The following is a 21,788-nucleotide window of genomic DNA, read 5'->3' on the forward strand; positions in this document are numbered from 1 at the left end:
ATTTTTTTATTGAAATTTATTGTATTATTATCACATTTATATCGCACTCATATACTATGTAAATACAAAAATCATATCTTTTAATATTTCAAGATTAGAAAATTTATAATTCTAAAACATTTAATACTTACACCTTATGGATTTATTTTTAAATTAAAATTCAACATAGGTATCCATAACAATTACTTACACATCAGTTAATGATAAGAAGCAACTTTTATACTATACATCACAGTGACTTTCACGGTTTTAATTAGGTAGTCTAAAATATAACATATATACAATACATATTTAATAGTTAAAACAAATACCATTATTTTAAGTTAAATTTTGTATATTAAATATCAGTAATGGTTTAACAAAAAAATATTATTATTAATTTATTTCTATCACTTGTAGTTAGGAATATCATCTTATTGTTTTTAATAATATCTTATTTCCCAAATAGAATTCATCGATTTACCAATCGCTAATAAGCTCACATTAATAATAATATAGGTAGGTATGATATTGGTCATAATTTATTAGATACATAGTTTAATGTATAGGTATTAGGTATATATCAATACATCATTAGATACTTTCAAATGGATTTAGTTTATTGGGAACTAATTAAAATAATTAAATATAATTTAATACTTCAATTAATAATTTACATTAGTTAATTATATTTTTTAATATTCTACAAATTAGATAATGAATCTTCATTTATTCTCGAGGTTGTGAGTACAACAGCTGCTTTTGGACGCAGAAACACACAATTTGTGTTTACTAAATTTCTAGAACAATACAAAAATTATAAATAAATAACTCATTAAACGTATTAGAGTAAAATATTCAAATTTTGTTCAATAAATTATATTTATACACAGTGTTGAGTCCAGATAACAAAAATAATATCTAGCTATTTTATAATTTCGTAAACAATAATCTCGATTTAGATTCACGAAATAATTTTTACTTTCATCTAATTAAAGATAAAAATAAAACATTTTTAATCTAGATACCATAATAAATAATATTTTCATTTTTTATTTAAAATGCATAAAAAAAATAAATATATTTCTTAATTATTTTATGACCGTTCTTTTTAATAAATAATTTTCGTATGCAATGCCTTATTTTAATTGTTAAACAATAATTTATTTCTGTATACCTAATTTTTTACTTTAATTCGAACTGAACATAAAGATACTGTAAATCTTATTATTATTATTATTTTTTTTTTTTTTTAAATTATTACTAATTGGTAACTTATATTAATATCTTTCTTAAGAAGTCTGAACTCCAAACACTGTATCTACAATTATTATCTTAATTTAATAAATAATAATTGCTTAAAAGTACCATTAGCATAAAAATAGAATTATATGTAACAAATAAGAAAAAAAACATTAAGTAAAAACATTCATTAACGTCGTGTCTAAGCATTGCAATTTAAAACTAGAAATTATTTATTTATCTAGATAGGAATACATTTTAACTTAGATGACAATCAGATACTTAGTATCTGATTTGTCTAGATAAAATAAAGATGCTGTAATTTTTTCTAGTTAAATTATCTAGATACTTCTCAACACTGTTTATATGGTATATAGTTTAAAATACTTGTTTTATATCAATTTAAATATTTAAATGTAAAATATTTTGTTACTTACCCGGTTACATAACCAGAGTTAATACTAGAGACCTTAATTTTTAAAATCTGTGGTAAAGTATTTCTAGCTTTCGTTAAATCAACTGTTTCTATTTCACTCCCTAAGTTGATTAAAATGAAGTATGTAGGATGATCATAAAAACTCCTATAATTAATCAATAAATTAGTATTATTTACTTTCATATAATCTTTTCAACTTAAGCAATTTTAAAAGTTCTATAAATTAAGAATAAATATATTGTACTGTATCATTATTTATGCTTTATCTCTTAGTTTATCTAAATTAAATATAAATGTTTAATTAATCAATAAAAATGCAAAAAAAATTAATGCTAAACAATTTTTTGATATTAGTACAATGTGTTTTACAGACAGTATTTTTGTATTCCAATAAAAGTAAAAATTAAAGTATAAATTATAAATAAATAGTAAGTTACTAAAAAAAATTATTTTAATACTAAATTAAAGTTGAAATGAATTCACATAATCATGTTTTTAAATATCTTCTATTGATATTACTATATTATATATGTAGGTAGTATTTTTTTTAAATGACAAAAGCAAAATATTTCATACTTGAATGATATAATTATACAACATTTATTAAAAAACCTACCGTGAAAATCCAAATACCCATTTGGATAAAGTGTATAAATGCAAATCGCCTTTGACAAATGTTAGACTCCTCCTTAACCGAGCCAATTGCCTGTATGACCTTAGGTTACTTTTATATTTTGATTCTTCTGCTATATTTCTTTGCCAATAATCGGAGTTTAGAGGAAGCCACAATTTAGATGAATTAGAAAAACCTGCATGTAATAACGAAAGTAACATAATGAGTTTATCTATTTTAGAATAAATTATATTTTATTATTGAACTGTACTGTATTATAGATACACGTTATTTACTATATTCACCTGCGTTAAACGAACTATCCCACGGAAATGGAGTCCTTACGGGATCCCTGCTGAATTTTAAGAACCTATAAGGGCCAACGTTAAGCCCAGCTGGATCAACAGTTTGGTCCCAACGAACATTTGTGTCTATTAGACCGAGTTCATCTCCGTAATAAGTTACTGAGGTGCCAGGCAAGAGATGTTGCATCATATGTAATCCATCGACTAACATTGGGTTGCTTCTTGTAGCCACTCTCGAGTTATCATGGTTACCTAACTAAAGGTCATAATTATTAAATTTTTTACTGATGATTACTGTAAAAAATAGAATATCTATTTGTTTTACTTACCACCCAGTTGGGCCACATGCCACTGGGCATACCTTTCATCCAGGATTTGATTATATCATAAACTTTAGCAGCATCCGATTGTTGATCAAACGTATTAATGAATAAAAAGTTGAATGGAAAATGAGCACCAGGCGATGACTGGTTACCGTAGTACAGCATGGTATTATTAAAAGGTGAGTAACATTCCACCATCATAAATCTATAAAACATCGCATCGAAAAACGGTATATATTCAAGGTATTAGTTTAAGTATAATATAAAATTTAAAATAAATAAGTATGAATAATACAATTTTAATACCAAAATTTAATAAATAATTCGTGCTTTATCATTGAAATACAATAAAATTTAATAGTGTAACATGTAAATACGTAAATAAAAGTAGTTTTATTTTATAATATTATTGATGTGTTTTAGATTCAAAATAAAACGACAAATGTATTGATTTTACAATGATGTTTTTTTTCTTTTTATAAGTGTGTGTAATTTGAACGCCAACATATGTTTAGAAATTTAGAATAAAGTTGACTAGGCGTAATGCTAAGTCGAAATGTTATAATCATCAACTTTGAGTTATTGTCACAATAATTTTAATAAAATCGGACACATAAATGAAAAATAATTATTTTTCTTCCAATAATTTTAGTTATTTTAGTTATGCTGTTAGTTTATAATTTTATTTTCATAATTAAAAAAAAATATCAACTATAGGGACTTATAACTTATTTATTTTGAATTTCACATCCCAACGAGGTAATGACTATAGATATTATACGAGTAATAAATAATGATAATTTGTAAATTTATGTTGTAATAATCTAAAAATATTCTCAAAATTGGTGAAAATGTGATTTATTGTATTTAATATAATTAACTAGGTCACAAAATCATAATAGCTATATCAAAATTCCTCATTATACTTATCGTACACGTCAACATACACCAATAAATATCCGTATTTTTATAGTATTTTTAACGAATTCAAACATTCACCATTATTATCAATTAATAATATTATCAATACTATACACTTTAATATAAATATTTATATTTTGATATTTTAATTACTTAGTTTTCTTTTCACTGGTCCTGTAGCTGTCCAGCATCTGTCTCCATGAGCTTACAATGGTATAAGTTTCCGGTTGATCAAGTGTGCTTGTATGTATTAAGGAATCGTAATCGGTGTCCAAATAGCCAACTTTGTTGGACTTTGGTTCATCAAGTAGATCTTCTCTTTCAAATAGATAGTTAACAGCATCGAATCTAAATCCGTCAACTCCACGTCCCAACCAATATAATAGTGTGTTCTTAAAAAAATTAATTATTTGTTAAAAATATCAATCAACAACCAATTAATTGTATTTAATCATCATGAGTAGAACACCTTAATTTCTTCTCTAACCGACGGATTCCTGTAGTTCAAATCTGGTTGTTTCACTTGAAACTGATGTAAATAATATTGTTGACGTTCATCATTCCATTCCCACGCAGATCCACTATTGAACACACCCAACTGGAAATTAACAAAATCTCGTATATTATAATTTTGTTTAAACATAAGTATTAAAATAAATAGTCAATGGTTTATTTTTATTATTATTATTATTTTTTTTTTTTTTTTTAAACTGTATTATTATTATTTTCTTTTGACGTATATTTTTCATATCTATTTAATACTTACAATTAAAAAAAAATTACAACTATAGAAAATAATAACTATTGACTAAGAAAATAATCAAGTTATTTACAATTGAAATATTGCTATAAGTACTTAATAGTGTATCTAATAGTTTTATATCTTTAAAAAAAAAAAATCGTTTGTTATATATTTTTTTAGATTTATAAGCTGATTGTGGCGTATGGCTGAACGATTGTAAACTCTTAGGAGTTTACTTCAGTACTACTACTACTATCTAAAACCAAAGTATATGTAAACATTCCTGTGTCTGCTATTACTTCGTTTATACATTTTAATTATTTAATATTTATAATAATATGAAAATAATATTTTTATATAAGCCAAGCATAAAAAAATATTGTAAATAATAAAAATGTGTTTAAAATTTAAATAATGTTTAATATATTGTTTTTAGCATACACTTCAGTAATAAAATTAATTTTAAGTTATAATTGAACTCCATAATGACAATATACTTTCATTATGGTTAATACTTAATAGTTAGTTTACTATAATAATACTTGCATATATTAAGTTTTGTCATAATTGGCATCGTTTGACCAGATGTTAAAATACTAACTTAATATTGAATATTATGTATCAAGATGTTTTTTATATTTAACATTAACACTATGAAATGACTTAGTTTTAAATAACTTTGCACATCATAAATATACTTTATAGTTTAGGCTATTATAAATATTATACGTAAAAAATCATTTTTTTTTTCACTCAAGTGCTAAATCAAGTTAAAATTAAAATAATAAAATTTACTTTCATTTGTAAGAGTTTACGACATATTCAATATATTTTACTTGATTTTTACGGCTTGTATTTTTAACTTGAAAAATTAAATATGATGATTTTTAGGTTTAATATTGATTTGTTGCTATCTAGGTAAGTATAGATATTTGGTTACTTTCAAATATATGAGCATATCACAATATAATAAATAATATATTATATTAAAAATTACTCTTAGATACTAAGACTTATATTGAGAAGGGTTGATCAGTTTAAATTTAACATAATTTATGTGTTAGCTTGTAATCAAAACAAATTAAAATTGTAATTACATTTTTTTTTTTTTTTAGAAAGTTGTATGAACATAATAAACTAATAAAATATTTAAGGTTTGAATTAACCAACTCTGATTTTTGGCCAAGATAAAACACATGAAAACAAAAAAAACCTATAACGTTATTAGTAATTCAGTTACATAAATATAAACTAGATATTAAATTAGACATAACAATGTGCGTTTTAAGTTAAGCGTATTGTTCAAAATAACGATTTTATAAACAACATTGGTATTTAATACATATTTTATTTTAGAATCAGTAAAAATATTAAAAATGACAGTGACGACTTTTGAATTAATAAATTAATCTTTTAATTATAATTGTTTGTGTTAATTTTTAACTTTTGAGTGGTCAAATATTTTAAAAGGTAAGACATCTATCTTAAAATCGCAAATAGATAATAATTTTATTGATTATTACTTAGAAGTAATTTAGAGTTAAAGATAAATTGTTGGTTATGAAAATATTATCCACAAATTTATGATAGGAAAAATAATCAAATTGATGTGTGTTAACCTAACCTAACCTTGACTAACAAATGACATTCGTAATGACACTAATTTTGTGAAATCCCAAAATATTTTATCTTATTTGTCTTTTGTGTCTATTTTTTTTTTTTTTTTTGAACCTAAGACAAAATATTTTTATTTTTTTTTAAAGTTGGTGATTTTTGGATGTTAATAAAGCCATTTATAATGCGTTGAAAAAGCTTAAGCCTTAAAACTAAGACTTTAACGGAAATATGATAATATTTTGACCATTAAAACACCGTATTGAAATTAAAAAAAACAATATCTGGAAGGAATTATGTTAATTTATAATTATAATAAACTAATAAAACCTGCGTAGTCTATAAATTAAAAATAAATGTAATGTTTTTATTACTAACCCAATTACTTGGAGGCGTTTTATTGCCATGTATATCAATGATTGGATCTTTCCATACGTAATAATCAGTAAAGGGCTCTATTTTTTTAATTGATTTTTGGAACCATTCATGTTCGTCACTTGTGTGATTCGGTACAAAGTCCAATAAGACTTTTATGCCTGTGTGAAAGTATTAAAATTTACTTAATTATTTTTGAGAAAAAAAAATATTTATAATGATAAATTGCAAAAGTACCATGTTTATGAAACTCATCTCTCATTCGTTCAAAGTCTTCCATTGTACCGTAAATAGGATCGATCTCTTTGTAGTCAGAAATATCATAACCAAAATCATTTTGCGGTGAAAGGAATATCGGCGATAACCAAACGGCACCAACATCTATACTTTTGAAGTATGAGACTTTTTCTGTTATACCTACAAAATACAAAATATAATGGTATTAATTAATTATAATATGAACGTCAAATATGTTAATTAACAATAATTTTTTAATAATTCCCATAATCACAATATTTTAAAGTAATTATTCATATATGTTTTGTTAACAAGTTAATAGTTCTTTCATGTTTCTAAATTATAAAAATGTATTTAAAAAATATTACAAATTTACAAATTTAAAAAACCTAAGGCATATTTGTACAATTTGATATCGTTAAAGCAGTATCACCTGTGTTGTTAAAATAAATGTAATCGTTTTGAAGAAAATAATAGTTATTATTAATTTACTTAACTTTTAGTACCTATAAAGTTTTAGATGTATATAATATTTTATTTAATCGAGCTTATAGAAAGTTGTATACAAATTTTTAACTTAAGATTTTAAGGCACAACCCTCTTCGACCTCACGCTATTTTATTGTATTCTCTATGGTACTTAATCATAATCTAGGATTGGGTATTTTTCGGGACCGTAACTTGATTGAATTTACTGGAGACTAAAAATTATTGTGTATATTGAAAAATTCATAGTAATTAAATCCTATTATTATAATTAACTTTTAAGTTAAAATTGTTAAAAACAAAATAAGTTATAGTTAACTTTAAATAATTAAACCTTAAATGATAAAAAATAAATAAATTACACCGTGAAAACAAGAGTTGAAGATGTTTCATGTAAATGAATAATTTAACTTTATAAGCTCTTACATTAAAACGACATACGAGATAAAAATCTGTATTTAGTTAATTATTGATAAATTAGTAAATTATTAAGTAACTATTATGTATATATAAAAAAAAAAAATTAATCATAAAAATGAATTACGTTTAAATTTCAATGCATTCTCTGGAACGATTCCATTTCTACAACCTTTTAGAATTCCTATTAATAGACTCATTCCATGGAAGAGAAAATTTTGTAAAAATGATTTCTTACCCTACTATGACTCTGTTGAACTATTTTTTGTTTATAATGTTGTTTTATTTTTCCAGTCAATCAAACTGTGATATCGTATTCATAAAAAATTTTAAAAATATATTATAATTGATTTTCATGATATAATAGTATAATACCTGATATGTGCAAACAGTAACCTTAAAAGTTCAAATAAATATACTTATTTTTATAAGTATTTGAATATTCAGTAAATAAAAATATTTTAGTACAGATATAAATATTTAAAAATGGATTTATAGATATACTCAAATTAGTAATATTTTTATTTTTTGTATGAATTATATTTTTGACTAAGATGCGTATATCCATCACTCATTTTTTTTTTATTATACGTATTTAAATTAACTAGTATAATAATATAAAAAGTCATCTAAAACTAATATTCTATTTCAAATATACATACTTTGAGAAAGTATTTTTCAAAATTATTTGAAATTTGTATTTGAGTAGGTACATAAAAAATATTTAAATACTAATTATTGTTTCACGTAATCACACATTACTTACCTAAATGAATTATTTTTTTTATTCAATTTAAGATTTAGGTAGATTATAATATAAATATATTTTAAAAGTTTTAGTTTCTTAGATTTAAGAATGTAGACAAAAAATGCACTTAATACATACTCGTACATTCTCTCTCTTTCTCTCTCTATATATATATATATAAATATCACATATACATTTAATAATATTGTTTTTAATCTTTTAGTTAATGTTGTAACAATAAAAAAAAAAAAAAAAACATATTGTTTCATATTATAATGAATATGAAAATAATTCTTAGAATATCATTAATTAAATTACATTTTTCACAACCTTTATTATTTATTTATTTTAACACACTTAAAAAATAAATAATTAAAAGGTATACTTTTAATATTATATTATTGATGAATACAATTATCAAATTAATTTTTTTGTACATAAATTAAATCAATATGATAGTTTGGTACTACTATAATATAGCCAATAATATATTCTTAATACATGACTAATATTAAAAATTAACATGAGAAGGTGTACAAAAAATAATAAAATTGTTCAAATGTATTTTTACTCACCGTTCAGGTCTCCAATTCCATCGCCATTGCTGTCTCTGAATGATCTCACGTAAATTTGATAAATAATTTCTTTTTGCCACCAGTCCAATTCGTACGAGTTGCTCAAACCTTCATAAATATACTCGGAAGACACAAGATTGTTAAAGGCAAATAGCCACATACACACCGTGGTTACTTTAAACATGTTGGCTGAGCGGGTCGTATTACAGAGTATACAATTCTCGTAATGTCGAACTTATCATTAGTTATGGACTATTTATGCATTTCGATAAGATACTACATTTGTATGAATTTATCTGCACGTCATTTAGTAAGTGGCTGAGTTTCCTATCTTTAATTTAACATAATCAGTGCACTCAAGAATTTCTGGCATTACGCAGTTCAATCCGTTAAACGAGGTATTAAAAAAGTAAACGAAATAATGATTTAATTTTCTTAAACTGATGAACAGGAAAGACGTAATGTTCACTTTATTATTCAGTTTATTGTTATACTTAATAAATATTAAAGCACTAGCTTTTGTACATGGCAGTTGTTGAATATGACAACACTTAGCGTGATAATAATAATATTATCTTGAATATAACATCGAGTGATACGGTTTTTTATATTGATTTTAATTATGTTATTTTTTATATTTCTTTTGAATTGTTTGCATTAGGTTATAAACAAAAAATAATATATTTATATAATATTTTATATTAATATTGATAAGCTATACATAAAAAAACCTCATATATAATATAGATTTTCAGTAATTAATAATCAAGTATCTTGGTTGATAACATATGTATAGGTACTATAAACATATTGAAATGTGGTTCCTAATCGAAAAAATAAATTTAGTTGTAGTTGTCTACAGTTGTTAATTTTAATTGTAGTTAATCTTTATTTATAATAAAAAATTGATATTAAAACTATTATTAATTAATAAACATAACTTTCAATTGATCAAAATAGCATATTATAAATAATTTAGTATTTGTTAATACCCAATGATTGCACTGATATAAGAAAAATTTAAGACTATTTTGTAAACGAGCTTAAATTTATTTTAGTAATTAACTACTTTTAAAATTACCTAGTTAAAACCCCTTAATAAGCGCATTGCTCAATCGCAGCTATATTTCAATTTTATACTCATCACTTTAGTTATCAGTTTTATAAACAACTAATATTATCAGAGAAAAATTAAAATTTATACTTACAAAAATAAAAATAATTAATAAACATCTATAAAAAAAAGAAAACTAAAAATACATTTTTATGTTGAGAAAAAATTCTAGGTACGTAAATAATAATTTCTTTTAAAAAAAAAAAAAATAACTATGGAAAATTATATTTTATAAATGATGAAACTTATGGAATACAAGAGATTAAAATTAAATTTCAAGCTATATAGGAAATATTAAGACTTTTTAATTTGGTTTTATTTATAAACTTAATACTATTTGGTAATAATTGGTTGATTAATTAATGCTTTATGAGTGATTACTGATTAACATTTTTAAAATGCCATGAAATATCTAAATTAAATATTTAAAAAGCTTTGTTTAAATTTATTTATGAGAATGAACTAAATTATTTTTTTTAAATTTTTTTTATTCAAAATTAAAATAAACAACTGACTGCCGTTAAAATGAAGGAAGTAATAAGATGCGAAAAGATGTCAAAGTCAAAGTCAATGATCAGTATGACTGTAACTAAATTATTTGTATTTATTTTTTTTTTAATTAATTAGTTTTAAAACTTGTGTCGAAAAAAAAAATGTCAAAATATTATGTTTCAAGTAAGTAGATCATTAATAAACGTGATATTGATTGATAACTTATTTGATCATACTAAACACTAAACGAATTACAATTAATATTTATTACATTTTTTTTACTATGTTTATTGTGTTGTGTAATAAACACTTTTTATAGTTTTAAGTTTTGAGTGTAACGACATTCGGTACTACTTAATTTATATATTACAACATCCTTATCAACTATCTTGTCATTAAAAGTAAATATTAAATGCTTTACGAATAATATTATACATATTTAAAATGTTCAATGACGCAAACGTGTCCGATAAAAAAAAATAATAATAATAAAAACATAACTACTGCAATAATTGTATAATGTACAACGATGCCATTATTATTTATTTTTTTTAATCATTATTGAAGTCAAATTCTGTTTAAAATGTTATAAAATTGAGTGTATTATATAATTCCAAATTTGTTATTAAAAAATAAATTTAGATAAGAGAATAATATAGTAAAATTTTATCACGTATAATATTTAATCAAATAATAAACCAATATTAAAATTTTAATTTTTCACTAAATACTGTACACGAGTTTCTTATAAAAATTTTGTTTCTTTAAGAATAATATTGTATATAATAAAACTAATGATAATATTAAATTTTTTAATACATTTTTTTCTTATGTAATATAATATTAACTTGAATTGCAAGAACGTACTTATTAGTATTAAAACAAACATTTAGAACTTTCTGAAACGAACAGTTTAAATAGATTTTAAGCAATTCTTTTATTCTCAATATTATAGCATTTATTATTATTTGCAGAGTATAGATAATTTGTGTTATTTATTCGTTATTATTTGTTAGGCGTATGATACGCAATGTACTTGACAACCTATAGTAAAATTTTGTTTTCATCAAACATTTTTTTTTTAATGAAATTAATAAAGCTAGTAGCTAGATGAGATACCTTTTAAAAATTAAATCAGTTTACATACAAAATAAAAATATATGTTCTCAATAACTCAAAGTTGTTAAACTGATTAACTTTAAAATACACATTACATGTATGCTATTAACTTCAATTGTATTACTATTTGTATGTAACTAAAAATTATTGTTATCATGTTTTTTTTTCAGTTAAGAAATACATATGTATCTATAATGACATGTTTGTGTTAAACTCGAACTGGAGTAGCAGTATAGAAATATATAAGTTTATATAAGATTGTTTAGCTGTGAATGAACATATTAAAATTATCAGTTTACATAATATGCATTAACTTATGAATAACAATGTATATACCTTTATCGTATTGTAATATACCTATAATAAGTCATATAAGGTGAGCTACTATAATGTTTAATTTAAAATTATAAAATAGGTACATAACAAAAAAAGAATGGAAATTAATTACTATTTTTATAATAAAATGAAATAAATAACATGCTATTTATTTATAAAAAGATATTTCCTCAATATAACCTTCATATTATTTATCTTCCTAGTAGTAGATTATTTCATTTAAAGTTTAAATTAAGACAAATTAATAAACGCTGATAACTATATATTAATAAGTAATATAATAGTCATAAAGTTATATTTTATAGCAAAAACACACTGTTTAGTACTGCATACTTATCAAAGGTAAATTTTGAAGTTAATAATATTTAGTGAGCATTATTAATTATTATCTTAAACAATTATGGAGAAAAACTATTTTTGAAATCGGCTATTTCATTGCCTCATTCTGTATAACGAGTGATTTTTAACTGTATTATAATATTAATTTGCATAATAATTAATAATTAGGGTTTTTGAAATAATGAATAAAACATGAAATAATGTACGTATTAATGTGGTTGTTTTTTATGAATTTTTATATATTTTGTTTTATTGCAGAATTATTTAACGCTGGTATCAAATAGTGTACCAAACATAACTATAAAATACAAAGCCTTACATCTGAATAAACCAAAAGTCGTAAAATTCTTAAAATTGCTTAAAAAAATTTGAAACTGACGATGTCTAGTTGAGCAGCAAGTTATCGTTTTAAGAGCGACTGGGTACAGACAGACAATAATATTTAATAATGATAATATTATCGTAAAACTGTTGCTAGTGATGAAAATTCAGTGGAGAATTATATGATTTTTATCAGTTCCGTCAAAAATTTATTATTTGGTGACAAGGTATATCAACTCCGCAACATAGATCAACACTTCAGAAACTAATTACTCAACCAATCGATTCCGTCAATTTGAAGTATTAATTTTCAATACCTCAAGTTAAGCTGGTGTGACTTTGAGACCGAAAAGTTGGCAGTTAGTCAAATTTAGGGAAAATAACATCATAAACAAAAATTATAAATTGTTATTTCAATTAATATTAAACTGATTATTATATTTCTATTTCAATATTTTAATGATCGGTTCCTAACATTTTGTAAATTAGTACTATAACTATTATTTTTTTATACCATTATAAACATAGAGTTATTAGGTTGTACTATCAAAATCTATATTGGTGAAATCAAATAGGTGTTCTTTTAGATACCTTCAATTCGTAGTATACCTAACAATAATAATTTAAACTAACATTTTATAATAATGACCATGGTTATCGGTATATTCGTATAACTATCATCTATCAAAAATTTGATTGAAAAGTGTTCAAGGTAATATTCTGAAAAAAAAAAAATTTACAAAATTCAAAATGATTTCAGATCTAACCTAACCAACCTTTCTTTTTTCACCGGCAACATTCAACTTCTCTCCTAGGTATTTTCCGCAGGAACTACTTCGGAGAAAGAGGATACCACCATCGTTAATTATTAAAGAACAAATAAAAATAACAACCTAACCTAACCTATAATATTCTAATATAAAATATTAGATTTTGTCATTTTGATATTGTGCAATATTAAATATTATAGTTAAACGTACAAATAGTGTAGCAAAACACCAGAATATGTGCATTTTCATTTTATACAAAATAAAAAAAAAATGTGTGTCATAATACTGTTGCCAATAGAAATTAGAATCCAAAACATAATTATGTACCACATAAAACTAATCTTGATACAGTACTGAGAAAAAAGCTCTTTGTTAATGATCACTAAATATTATCATATTATTATTTGGACTTAAAATATAAACACAAATAATAACAGTTAAAGATATATAAAGTTATGAGCAACCAATTTTTTTACAATAATTGTTTCAGAATTTGAACATATTACAAATATATCTAGCATCGGAAACACAAGTATATGCACACATTTTTTCAAAGGAAAATCATTATTGTTGATAGATTATATTACACAAACATATCTAAAACAAATATTTAAATGCTTTAATTTATTTTTATAAATTGTTATTTGTTATTTATATTACATCACATTAAATAACTTATTTATATATTATTCATAATTTTATCATAAGGCATTGTTTACTGAAATAAGCTTAATATTAAGTGTTAGTGAAAATCTTAAACACTTTTTAATTTTTATTCAGCCATAATAGTTAATACGAAAAAAAAAATAAAAACTATGCAATACGCTTTAAAACCAATTTTATTTTATTTTTACTTAAGCCTATACACCTACATCAATAGTTTAATAAGTAATTTTAATTGTTTTTGGAAAAAAAAAGATATCTTCATTAGGTTTTGATGTTGAGAAGACAAGAGCTGCTTTCGGTCTCATTATTATGGTATCTGATCTTGCCATGTTTCTAAAAACAAAATAAAAATTACAATAGCTTTAGGTAGGTATACGAAATTTGGATTTTTTATTTGTTTGCAGAAAGTTATCATATTTGTACGTTTTTAACTTACCCAGTTACATAACCTGAATTTATACTGGAAACTTTGACTTTCAATACTTCTGGTAATGTATCTCTAGCTGCTTTTATATTAACTTTTTCCAGTTTACTGCCAAAATTAATGACGACGAAGAAAGTTGGATGATCATAAAAACTCCTAAGATATAAAAAAAAAAACTAAAATTTAAATTTTATACTATAAATTATGTAAATATATCATTGTTTATTGATGAATGTTATAAAAAAAAAATTAATTCATCAACTGTTCTTAAATCAAAATAAGTTTTTTTTCTTCAGAAATTTTAATTTAAAAATGTATGACTTGATGGTTTGTTTTAAAATAAAATTTATTTTTTGTGTTGAAAATTGATATTTGTAGGTAATAGATTATCTTCTATATACTCAAACCAACTTAATATTATATTATGTATAACGTAACTCGTGACACTCATAACTTGAATATATAATGCGTTATTATACAACATATTACTATAAAATTAGTAACTATAATATGTAAACTAAAAATACACAAAACCTCGACAATCTAAATACATTAAGAATAACATTGATAGAAACATAAACAATGTTTTGTAATTTATATGATAACAAATATTATCAATAATTAGTTTTACTAATTTAATATAATAAAGGTGTATACATATTATATATACTGTGAATTTAACTCAAAGTTTTGTGATAATATTTTAAATAATATGGCCAATATAATGTTGTAGTATAGGGAAATAAATAATAGATTTTATTATATTACTCTACAATAATAAAATTTTAAAATTTGGTTTTTGTTTGACAACAGTAATTGATGAAATTAGAGCAAGGACTTTTATGCATTTGCGTATTTTTTCGTGTTTACTTTTACGTATGTAGAGTAAGTACATACATTTCACAACGTTTGTGACCAAAATATCAAAGTTTTTAGTGCATTTTATTGCATATTTTGACATTTTTTGGTTTAAAGGACATATTTTTTGATTATAAGAGTATATTTTTAATTTGTGGTGCATATTTTTTAAAGGTTAAGAAAATCATGTTTTTTAGTGAATATTTTTCATGATTAAGGACATAAATTATTATATTTAACTATTTTTATATTCTTATAAAGACGAAAGAGACTAATTTTATCATAGTTGCGAATCTGTAGATTAGATTATAATAAAGTGATATAAAATTCAGTTAAAACTTATAGAGAGATAATATAAAATTATTAAAATTAAATATTTAAAGAAAAAATATAATATTTAGAGCTATAAATTTTAATGTATTAATTTTTTTGAGGATATATTAAACTGCATATTTTAAATTTTTTGATGCATAAGTGCATATTTTTAAATTCATATTTTGATGATTTTTTAATGCATGAAAGTCTTTGCTCTAGTGATTATTAATTTACGTTTATTGATAATTTTAGATTATAATATTAAAAAAAATCTCATTTACTTAAAAAAAAAAAAAATTAAGTTTAAATATTAATAGATGCTTATCAAATGATCGTTGTTTCTTTATATCTCTGATTTTAATTGAATTATAAGTAAGTATTTCAATCTGATTAATATCTAACTTACCTTGAAAAACCGAAAACCCATTGAAAAAAAGCGTATGTGTGCAAGTCTCCTTTAAGGATTGTTGGTATCTGCCTTAAGTTTGACAACTGTCTGTACGTCCTAAGATGACTCTTAAACTTGAACAGTTGAACCAAGTTTTCGCGCCAATATTCCGGATTGATGGGTAACCACGTTTGCGTTCCGTTGGTGAAACCTGTAATGGAAACATTCCATTATTATTATTATTGAACGTCGTGACGAATTTAATTAGCACATGGGTGAAAACGGCATATACACACCGGCGCTTTCAGAGTCATCCCAGGGAAACGGGCTTCTAGCGGGATCCCGACTGAATGTCGTGTATCGCAACATTCCGACGTTACGTCCAGATGGGTCTACAGTCTGGTTCCATCGAACATACGTGTCTTGTACTCCCAGCTTATCGCCGTAGTACGTGATCGCAGTTCCTGGCAGCAGAGTTTGCATCATGTGGAGGCCATCCACCAACAACGGATTCGTCCTAGACGCTACTCGTGAACAGTCGTGATTGCCGATCTAAACTACCAAATTAATTAAACTCAGTTTTTTCTATTTATCTACATATTTTTTATATTACATATTTTACGTATGCCACAACATTATGTTATATTAAGGATAATTATTTTATCATGAAAGAGTGTTGTCTACTCGTTAAATATATTATATATATTAATATATAAATATATTATGGTACCTATTTTCATTTTAAGCTATTGTCTATTCTATACCAAGTAGAAAAATCGAAATTTTCGCTATTCTATTTCTACTATTATTTATACATATATTTAATAATGACTTACATTTATTCTAATTTCATATGATTTCATAATTTAAAACATATTATTTTTCTAAAGATATATTGACATAAATTATTGAACTAGTACATAGTAACTACTTAATCACTAATAACTAAGAAGTGTTACTAAACTTGAGTATAGATAGTACCAATATTTTCCTAGGAATATGAATTTTACGGATAAAATGGCTATTTTATGTTAAAAGAATCATTCTGTGTATAATGTCACGTCAATAGGTGACAGCCTATGTAGTATCACACACTGACCACCCAGTTAGCCCACATGTTTTCAGGCATGTTCAGCATCCAAGATTTAATTATATCATTGATTTTGTATGCACCGGATTGCTGGTCGAACGAATTCATAAATAAAAAATTGAACGGAAAATGATCTCCGGGAGATGTTTTGTTACCGTAATACAGCATAGTTTTGTCCAATGATGAGTAAGCTTCCACCATAAAGAATCTGTAGTAATGTTAATGTCAATGTTATGATAGTTGAATGTAAGTATAGTATTATTATATAACAAAATTTGATAGATATTTTGTAAAAATGGAGTTATTATTTAAAATGTTTATGAATCTCAACAAAATACGGAGAGTTCAATAATAATTTTCATAATTGGTTTTTTTCCGTATGATGAATATTCGTCTAACAGTTCTCTCTAAATGCGTACCATTTAAAAAGTTTCTGGTTGATCTCGAGTGTGGTTGTGCACCAGCGATAAGTAATCAGTGTCTAGCACACCGAATTCATAAGATTTTGATTCATTAGCTAAATCTTCCCTTTCGTATAGATGATTGACTGCATCGAATCTGAATCCATCAATACCACGTCCCAGCCAAAATATTATGATTTTCTGAAAACGTGTTTACGTCATATTGTTTCTAATCATAATTAATATACTTTATGCAACGACGCCTACAATTAGCATTAATTTAATCATATTTACTTCATATAATTAATACTATTATGTGTACCTACAATATCATATAATATTAACAAAATCGAGAATAAACACCTTGATTTCTTCGACGACCATCGAACATCTATAATTCAAATCTGGTTGTTTTACTTGGAATGCGTGGTAATAGTATTGTTGACGTACTTTGTTCCACTCCCATGCAGACCCGATATTGAAAACGCCTAACTGCAATAGTTACAAAAAGACAATTATTATTAAATGTTCACAGTACAATTAACGATTTTAGAAAATACCAATTATTCTGTTAATACTGTTAATAGTAATACCATTTATACTGGATGGGTAGGGTACATGTGTTCAAATAACAAGTGTTAGAAAAGTTATTTGTTCGAATAGATATAAATTTGAAAACTTGTATGAATGAAATAATACATTAAATATCATAAGTTGTATCATAAGAGCACGTGAGTTGGGACTAGCCTATTTATGTTATCCAGGAGACACTACCTTGATGTCGGCTAGAATATCCCCCAAAAATTGTGTTTTTTATATATTAGATACAGTGAATCCCGCAACGTCGAAGCGATAACAAACAACTTACAAGATCACCTAAATCTATTAGCATCATGGTGCAATAACTGGAAAATACACATAAACGCTTCAAAAAGCTCAGCAGTCATTTTTAGCTTACGTCGCTATTCCACTCCACCACCTCTAAGATTTGGCAACGATTCCATACCTTGGCAATCTTCTGTCAAGTACCTTGGTGTCACGTTGGACAAGAGGTTAACCTGGGGGCCTCACATAGCTTCTAAATTACAACAAGCATACCAGCGCCTCTCAATGCTATTTCCTATCCTAAACAAAAAATCAGTCATACAAAAAAAATGCTCAATATTAATTTACAAGCAATTATTACGCTCACTAATTACCTATGCTTGTCCTATCTGGGGAAACTGCTCAGTGACACACTTAAGAAAAATACAAATTTTCCAAAACAAAGTATTAAGAATAATAACAAACGCACCATGGTTCATACGCAACGAAAATCTACATAAAGACCTCCGAATCATAAAAATTCAAGATCATATAAAAGCTCTAGCAGAAAATTTCCACAGTTCACTCCAAAAATCAACTGGCTCAATACACTTCAACTTACACATACGACCACCACCTCAAAGACGACTAAAACGCGGTCGCCCGCACGATCTTATTCGATAATGCTATTAAATAACTAGTCACTACTGTAATTATCGCTCTTAATTGTAATTGTAAATACTTATATCATGTTTAAATTAGTCAAAAAAAAAAAAAAAAAATTATGTTATTTATCCATAGATGTAGATAGCCTTATAGGCTAGGAATGTCTTATTATAATATAAATAAAAAAAAAAAAAAAAAAAAAAATATATTAGATTAATTAAAAAAAAATAAAAATATTATTGGTGTACCAGCACGGATAATTGTTTAAAGTCTAATCTGGTGACTCCGATATAGCTGAATATCGTACCGTCGTGGCCGTTGACCCTTACCAGGCGAAGAAGGGTAATTGAACTTCGGCTAATCTTTCGACATTTAATAAAGGTGATATAGGCAAATATCGTCGCACCGTGAGGACCGTTGACAATTTTTTTTTTTTTAATAATTTTATTTTTAAAATATTAGATAGCTATTTTTAATTAAACTAAATTATTTTTGTATATACGACTTTTCGAACATATTATATCTATCCGAACAAATATATTTTTTTTTTTTTTACTTTAATATTCAAACGAATAACTTTTTTAACACTTCCCATTCAAAAACGTAACCTTCGAACACATTTAATTCCAAGATATGACCCGTTCCGATACTTGCAATACATATTTATTACACAGATTTTCATTAGTTACCCAGTTATTTGGAGGTTTTCTGTTACCATCTTCATCGATAATTAGGTCTTCCCACACGTAGTCATTTGTGTAAGGTTCTTTTCGCTGTACAGATTTTATGAACCAAGGATGCTTGTCACTCGTGTGGTTCGGCACAAAGTCCAATATTAATTTTATATCTTTAAATCAATAATTTCAATACTATTAGATCTTGGACGAAAATCAACTATAAATAAAATAGGTACCAATCATACATACTACGTTTTTGGAATGCATCTCTTAACCGGTCAAAATCTTGCATAGTACCGAATAATTCATCAACCATCTCAAAGTTTGATACATCATACCTAAAATCATCCTGCGGAGATTGAAATACAGGAAATAACTTAACGGCTCTAACATTTATGGTTTTAAAATAATCTATTTTTTCCAAGATACCCTTTAAAAAATATATTAATTACCATGCAAGTTTAAAATGAAAATATATTCTGTATTTTTTTCTTATCATAAAATGTATTTAAACAAATACTATTTACTATTTTGTACGTTAATTAATAATAATTATGATATTATCAAAGTATTTGACAAAGTTATTCAACTAAAATGAAACTTTTCGAAATTAATTAATTTTAATATTTTTAATACATTTTTTTTTTCAAATCAAAATTAATGATTTAAACATTAATGTATATTTTTGAATAATTTTCTGAGATTCTTATTATTTTGTTAAAAATGATTAGACTGTATTATTTATTAAAACTTTATTTTTAATTAATTCAATAATAGAATTAAATAATTAGGTAGTAAGTACCTATTATCTAATAACTCTATAGTATTATAATCTCTATAAAAAAGAGAAATTTTATTTTTTATGAAATTGTTTTTAAACAAATTTAATTAAAAAAAAAAGACTGTTTAAATGACAATTAGTTCTAAATAATATATTATACTTGAAAATCGTTTTCTTTATAATACAATATTTTATGTTAAAAACTAGACTATAGGAAAGTCACAAAGGATCTTTAATATGCCCTTTGTATAATTCCTTTTAAAATAATATAATAAATTAAATAATTTTCAGTTTCTAAAAATAAACAATTTTCAATATGTAATTATTGATAGGAAACCGATAAAATAACATTTTAATAATATATTTGGTAGAATATACAAATCTGAATATAGAAAATATTATTACACCTATAAATATACAAATATTAATTATTTAAAAATAAAATGAGTTAGGTATTTGCAACACGTACATTTTTCTTTTTTGCTAATATTTTATGTGTTATTTGTTTAGATAAAATGTAAAATAAAATTTGAGCACATCTTAACTCATGAAAAAATAATGTATTAGTAAGAAAATTGATAAAAATAATATTTTTCTTCATTTATTATTTATTTTATAAGTATTTGAAAATATATGGGTTATGTATATAATCATTAATGAAGTATAAAATAATATATTATCATACGCACCATTGAAATCTCCAATTCCATCTCCATTACTATCTTTAAAAGAACGTATGTAAATCTGGTAGATGATATTCGTTTGCCACCAATTTGGTTTGAATGTCTCATCAAATCCTTTGACAATTTATTCTGCGGATAAAACAACAAAACAAAAATAATTTATTTCAAAATTTTAATATTAATAAATAATAATAAATTATAGTTGAAACGGTGTGACGACGATGTATAATTAGGTCTAAACATAAGACGCGTTTATATAAATGGAAAGTCGGTTTAAGTTTTAGGCTTAATATTATTCATACAGATGATTACATATTGTAAATCTTAACCAAATTAATCTTTATTATTGGTCTTTATAAAATACAATAATATTATTTTATACCTGCTATATAACACTTTTATAACGGGTATTATAGCTTTAGTATATAGCATTTTATTACCAAATATCAATATTAATTTAAATTATATACATTATATAATATACATATAAAATAATTATTTGTAGGATTCTTGACATACAATGTTTTTAAAT

At 24.0% G+C, this 21,788-nt stretch overlaps 2 protein-coding genes across 3 annotated transcripts; both read right to left on the bottom strand.

The window, feature by feature from the left end:
* Positions 1 to 578: 578 nt before the first annotated feature.
* LOC112598128 (maltase A1-like) lies at positions 579 to 9,254 on the bottom strand. Its single transcript, XM_025344485.1, has 10 exons — positions 9,013 to 9,254; positions 6,788 to 6,967; positions 6,554 to 6,711; positions 4,289 to 4,417; positions 3,973 to 4,211; positions 2,905 to 3,103; positions 2,576 to 2,831; positions 2,274 to 2,466; positions 1,659 to 1,802; positions 579 to 779 (listed from the first exon to the last, which is right to left on the bottom strand). Exons 1-10 carry the CDS (start codon positions 9,194 to 9,196, stop codon positions 683 to 685), a joined length of 1,779 nt encoding a protein of 592 aa, XP_025200270.1. The 5' UTR covers positions 9,197 to 9,254; the 3' UTR covers positions 579 to 682.
* A 4,968-nt stretch (positions 9,255 to 14,222) lies between these two features.
* On the bottom strand, positions 14,223 to 21,463 carry LOC112598138 (maltase 2-like). Of its 2 annotated transcripts, none has more exons than XM_025344502.1 (8): positions 21,263 to 21,463; positions 20,042 to 20,130; positions 19,805 to 19,962; positions 18,009 to 18,137; positions 16,451 to 16,706; positions 16,173 to 16,365; positions 14,606 to 14,749; positions 14,223 to 14,502 (listed from the first exon to the last, which is right to left on the bottom strand). In XM_025344502.1, exons 2-8 carry the CDS (start codon positions 20,106 to 20,108, stop codon positions 14,385 to 14,387), a joined length of 1,065 nt encoding a protein of 354 aa, XP_025200287.1. In that variant the 5' UTR covers positions 20,109 to 20,130; positions 21,263 to 21,463; the 3' UTR covers positions 14,223 to 14,384. The 2 variants fall into 2 exon arrangements, with proteins under 2 accessions (XP_025200287.1, XP_025200286.1); XM_025344501.1 differs by having other exon boundaries at positions 20,042 to 20,141.
* Between the last annotated feature and the right edge of the window lie 325 nt (positions 21,464 to 21,788).

This window comes from Melanaphis sacchari, unplaced genomic scaffold (genome assembly GCF_002803265.2).
Source record: "Melanaphis sacchari strain LSU unplaced genomic scaffold, SCAv2.0 Contig45_pilon_pilon, whole genome shotgun sequence".
Lineage (NCBI taxonomy): Eukaryota > Metazoa > Arthropoda > Insecta > Hemiptera > Aphididae > Melanaphis > Melanaphis sacchari.

Coding starts and splice junctions, on each gene's coding strand:
- LOC112598128 (XM_025344485.1), bottom strand. CDS start 9,196: ATGTTTAAAGTAACCACGGTGTGTATGTGGCTATTTGCCTTTAACAAT. Junction 6,968..9,012: donor TGGAATTGGAGACCTGAACG/GTGAGTAAAAAT, acceptor TGTATTTTGTAG/GTATAACAGAAAAAGTCTCA. Junction 4,418..6,553: donor AAACGCCTCCAAGTAATTGG/GTTAGTAATAAA, acceptor GTTAATTTCCAG/TTGGGTGTGTTCAATAGTGG.
- LOC112598138 (XM_025344501.1), bottom strand. CDS start 21,364: ATGAGACATTCAAACCAAATTGGTGGCAAACGAATATCATCTACCAGA. Junction 16,707..18,008: donor TGGTCGTCGAAGAAATCAAG/GTGTTTATTCTC, acceptor TTGGTAGTTTAG/ATCGGCAATCACGACTGTTC. Junction 14,503..14,605: donor AATTCAGGTTATGTAACTGG/GTAAGTTAAAAA, acceptor TTTTGTTTTTAG/AAACATGGCAAGATCAGATA.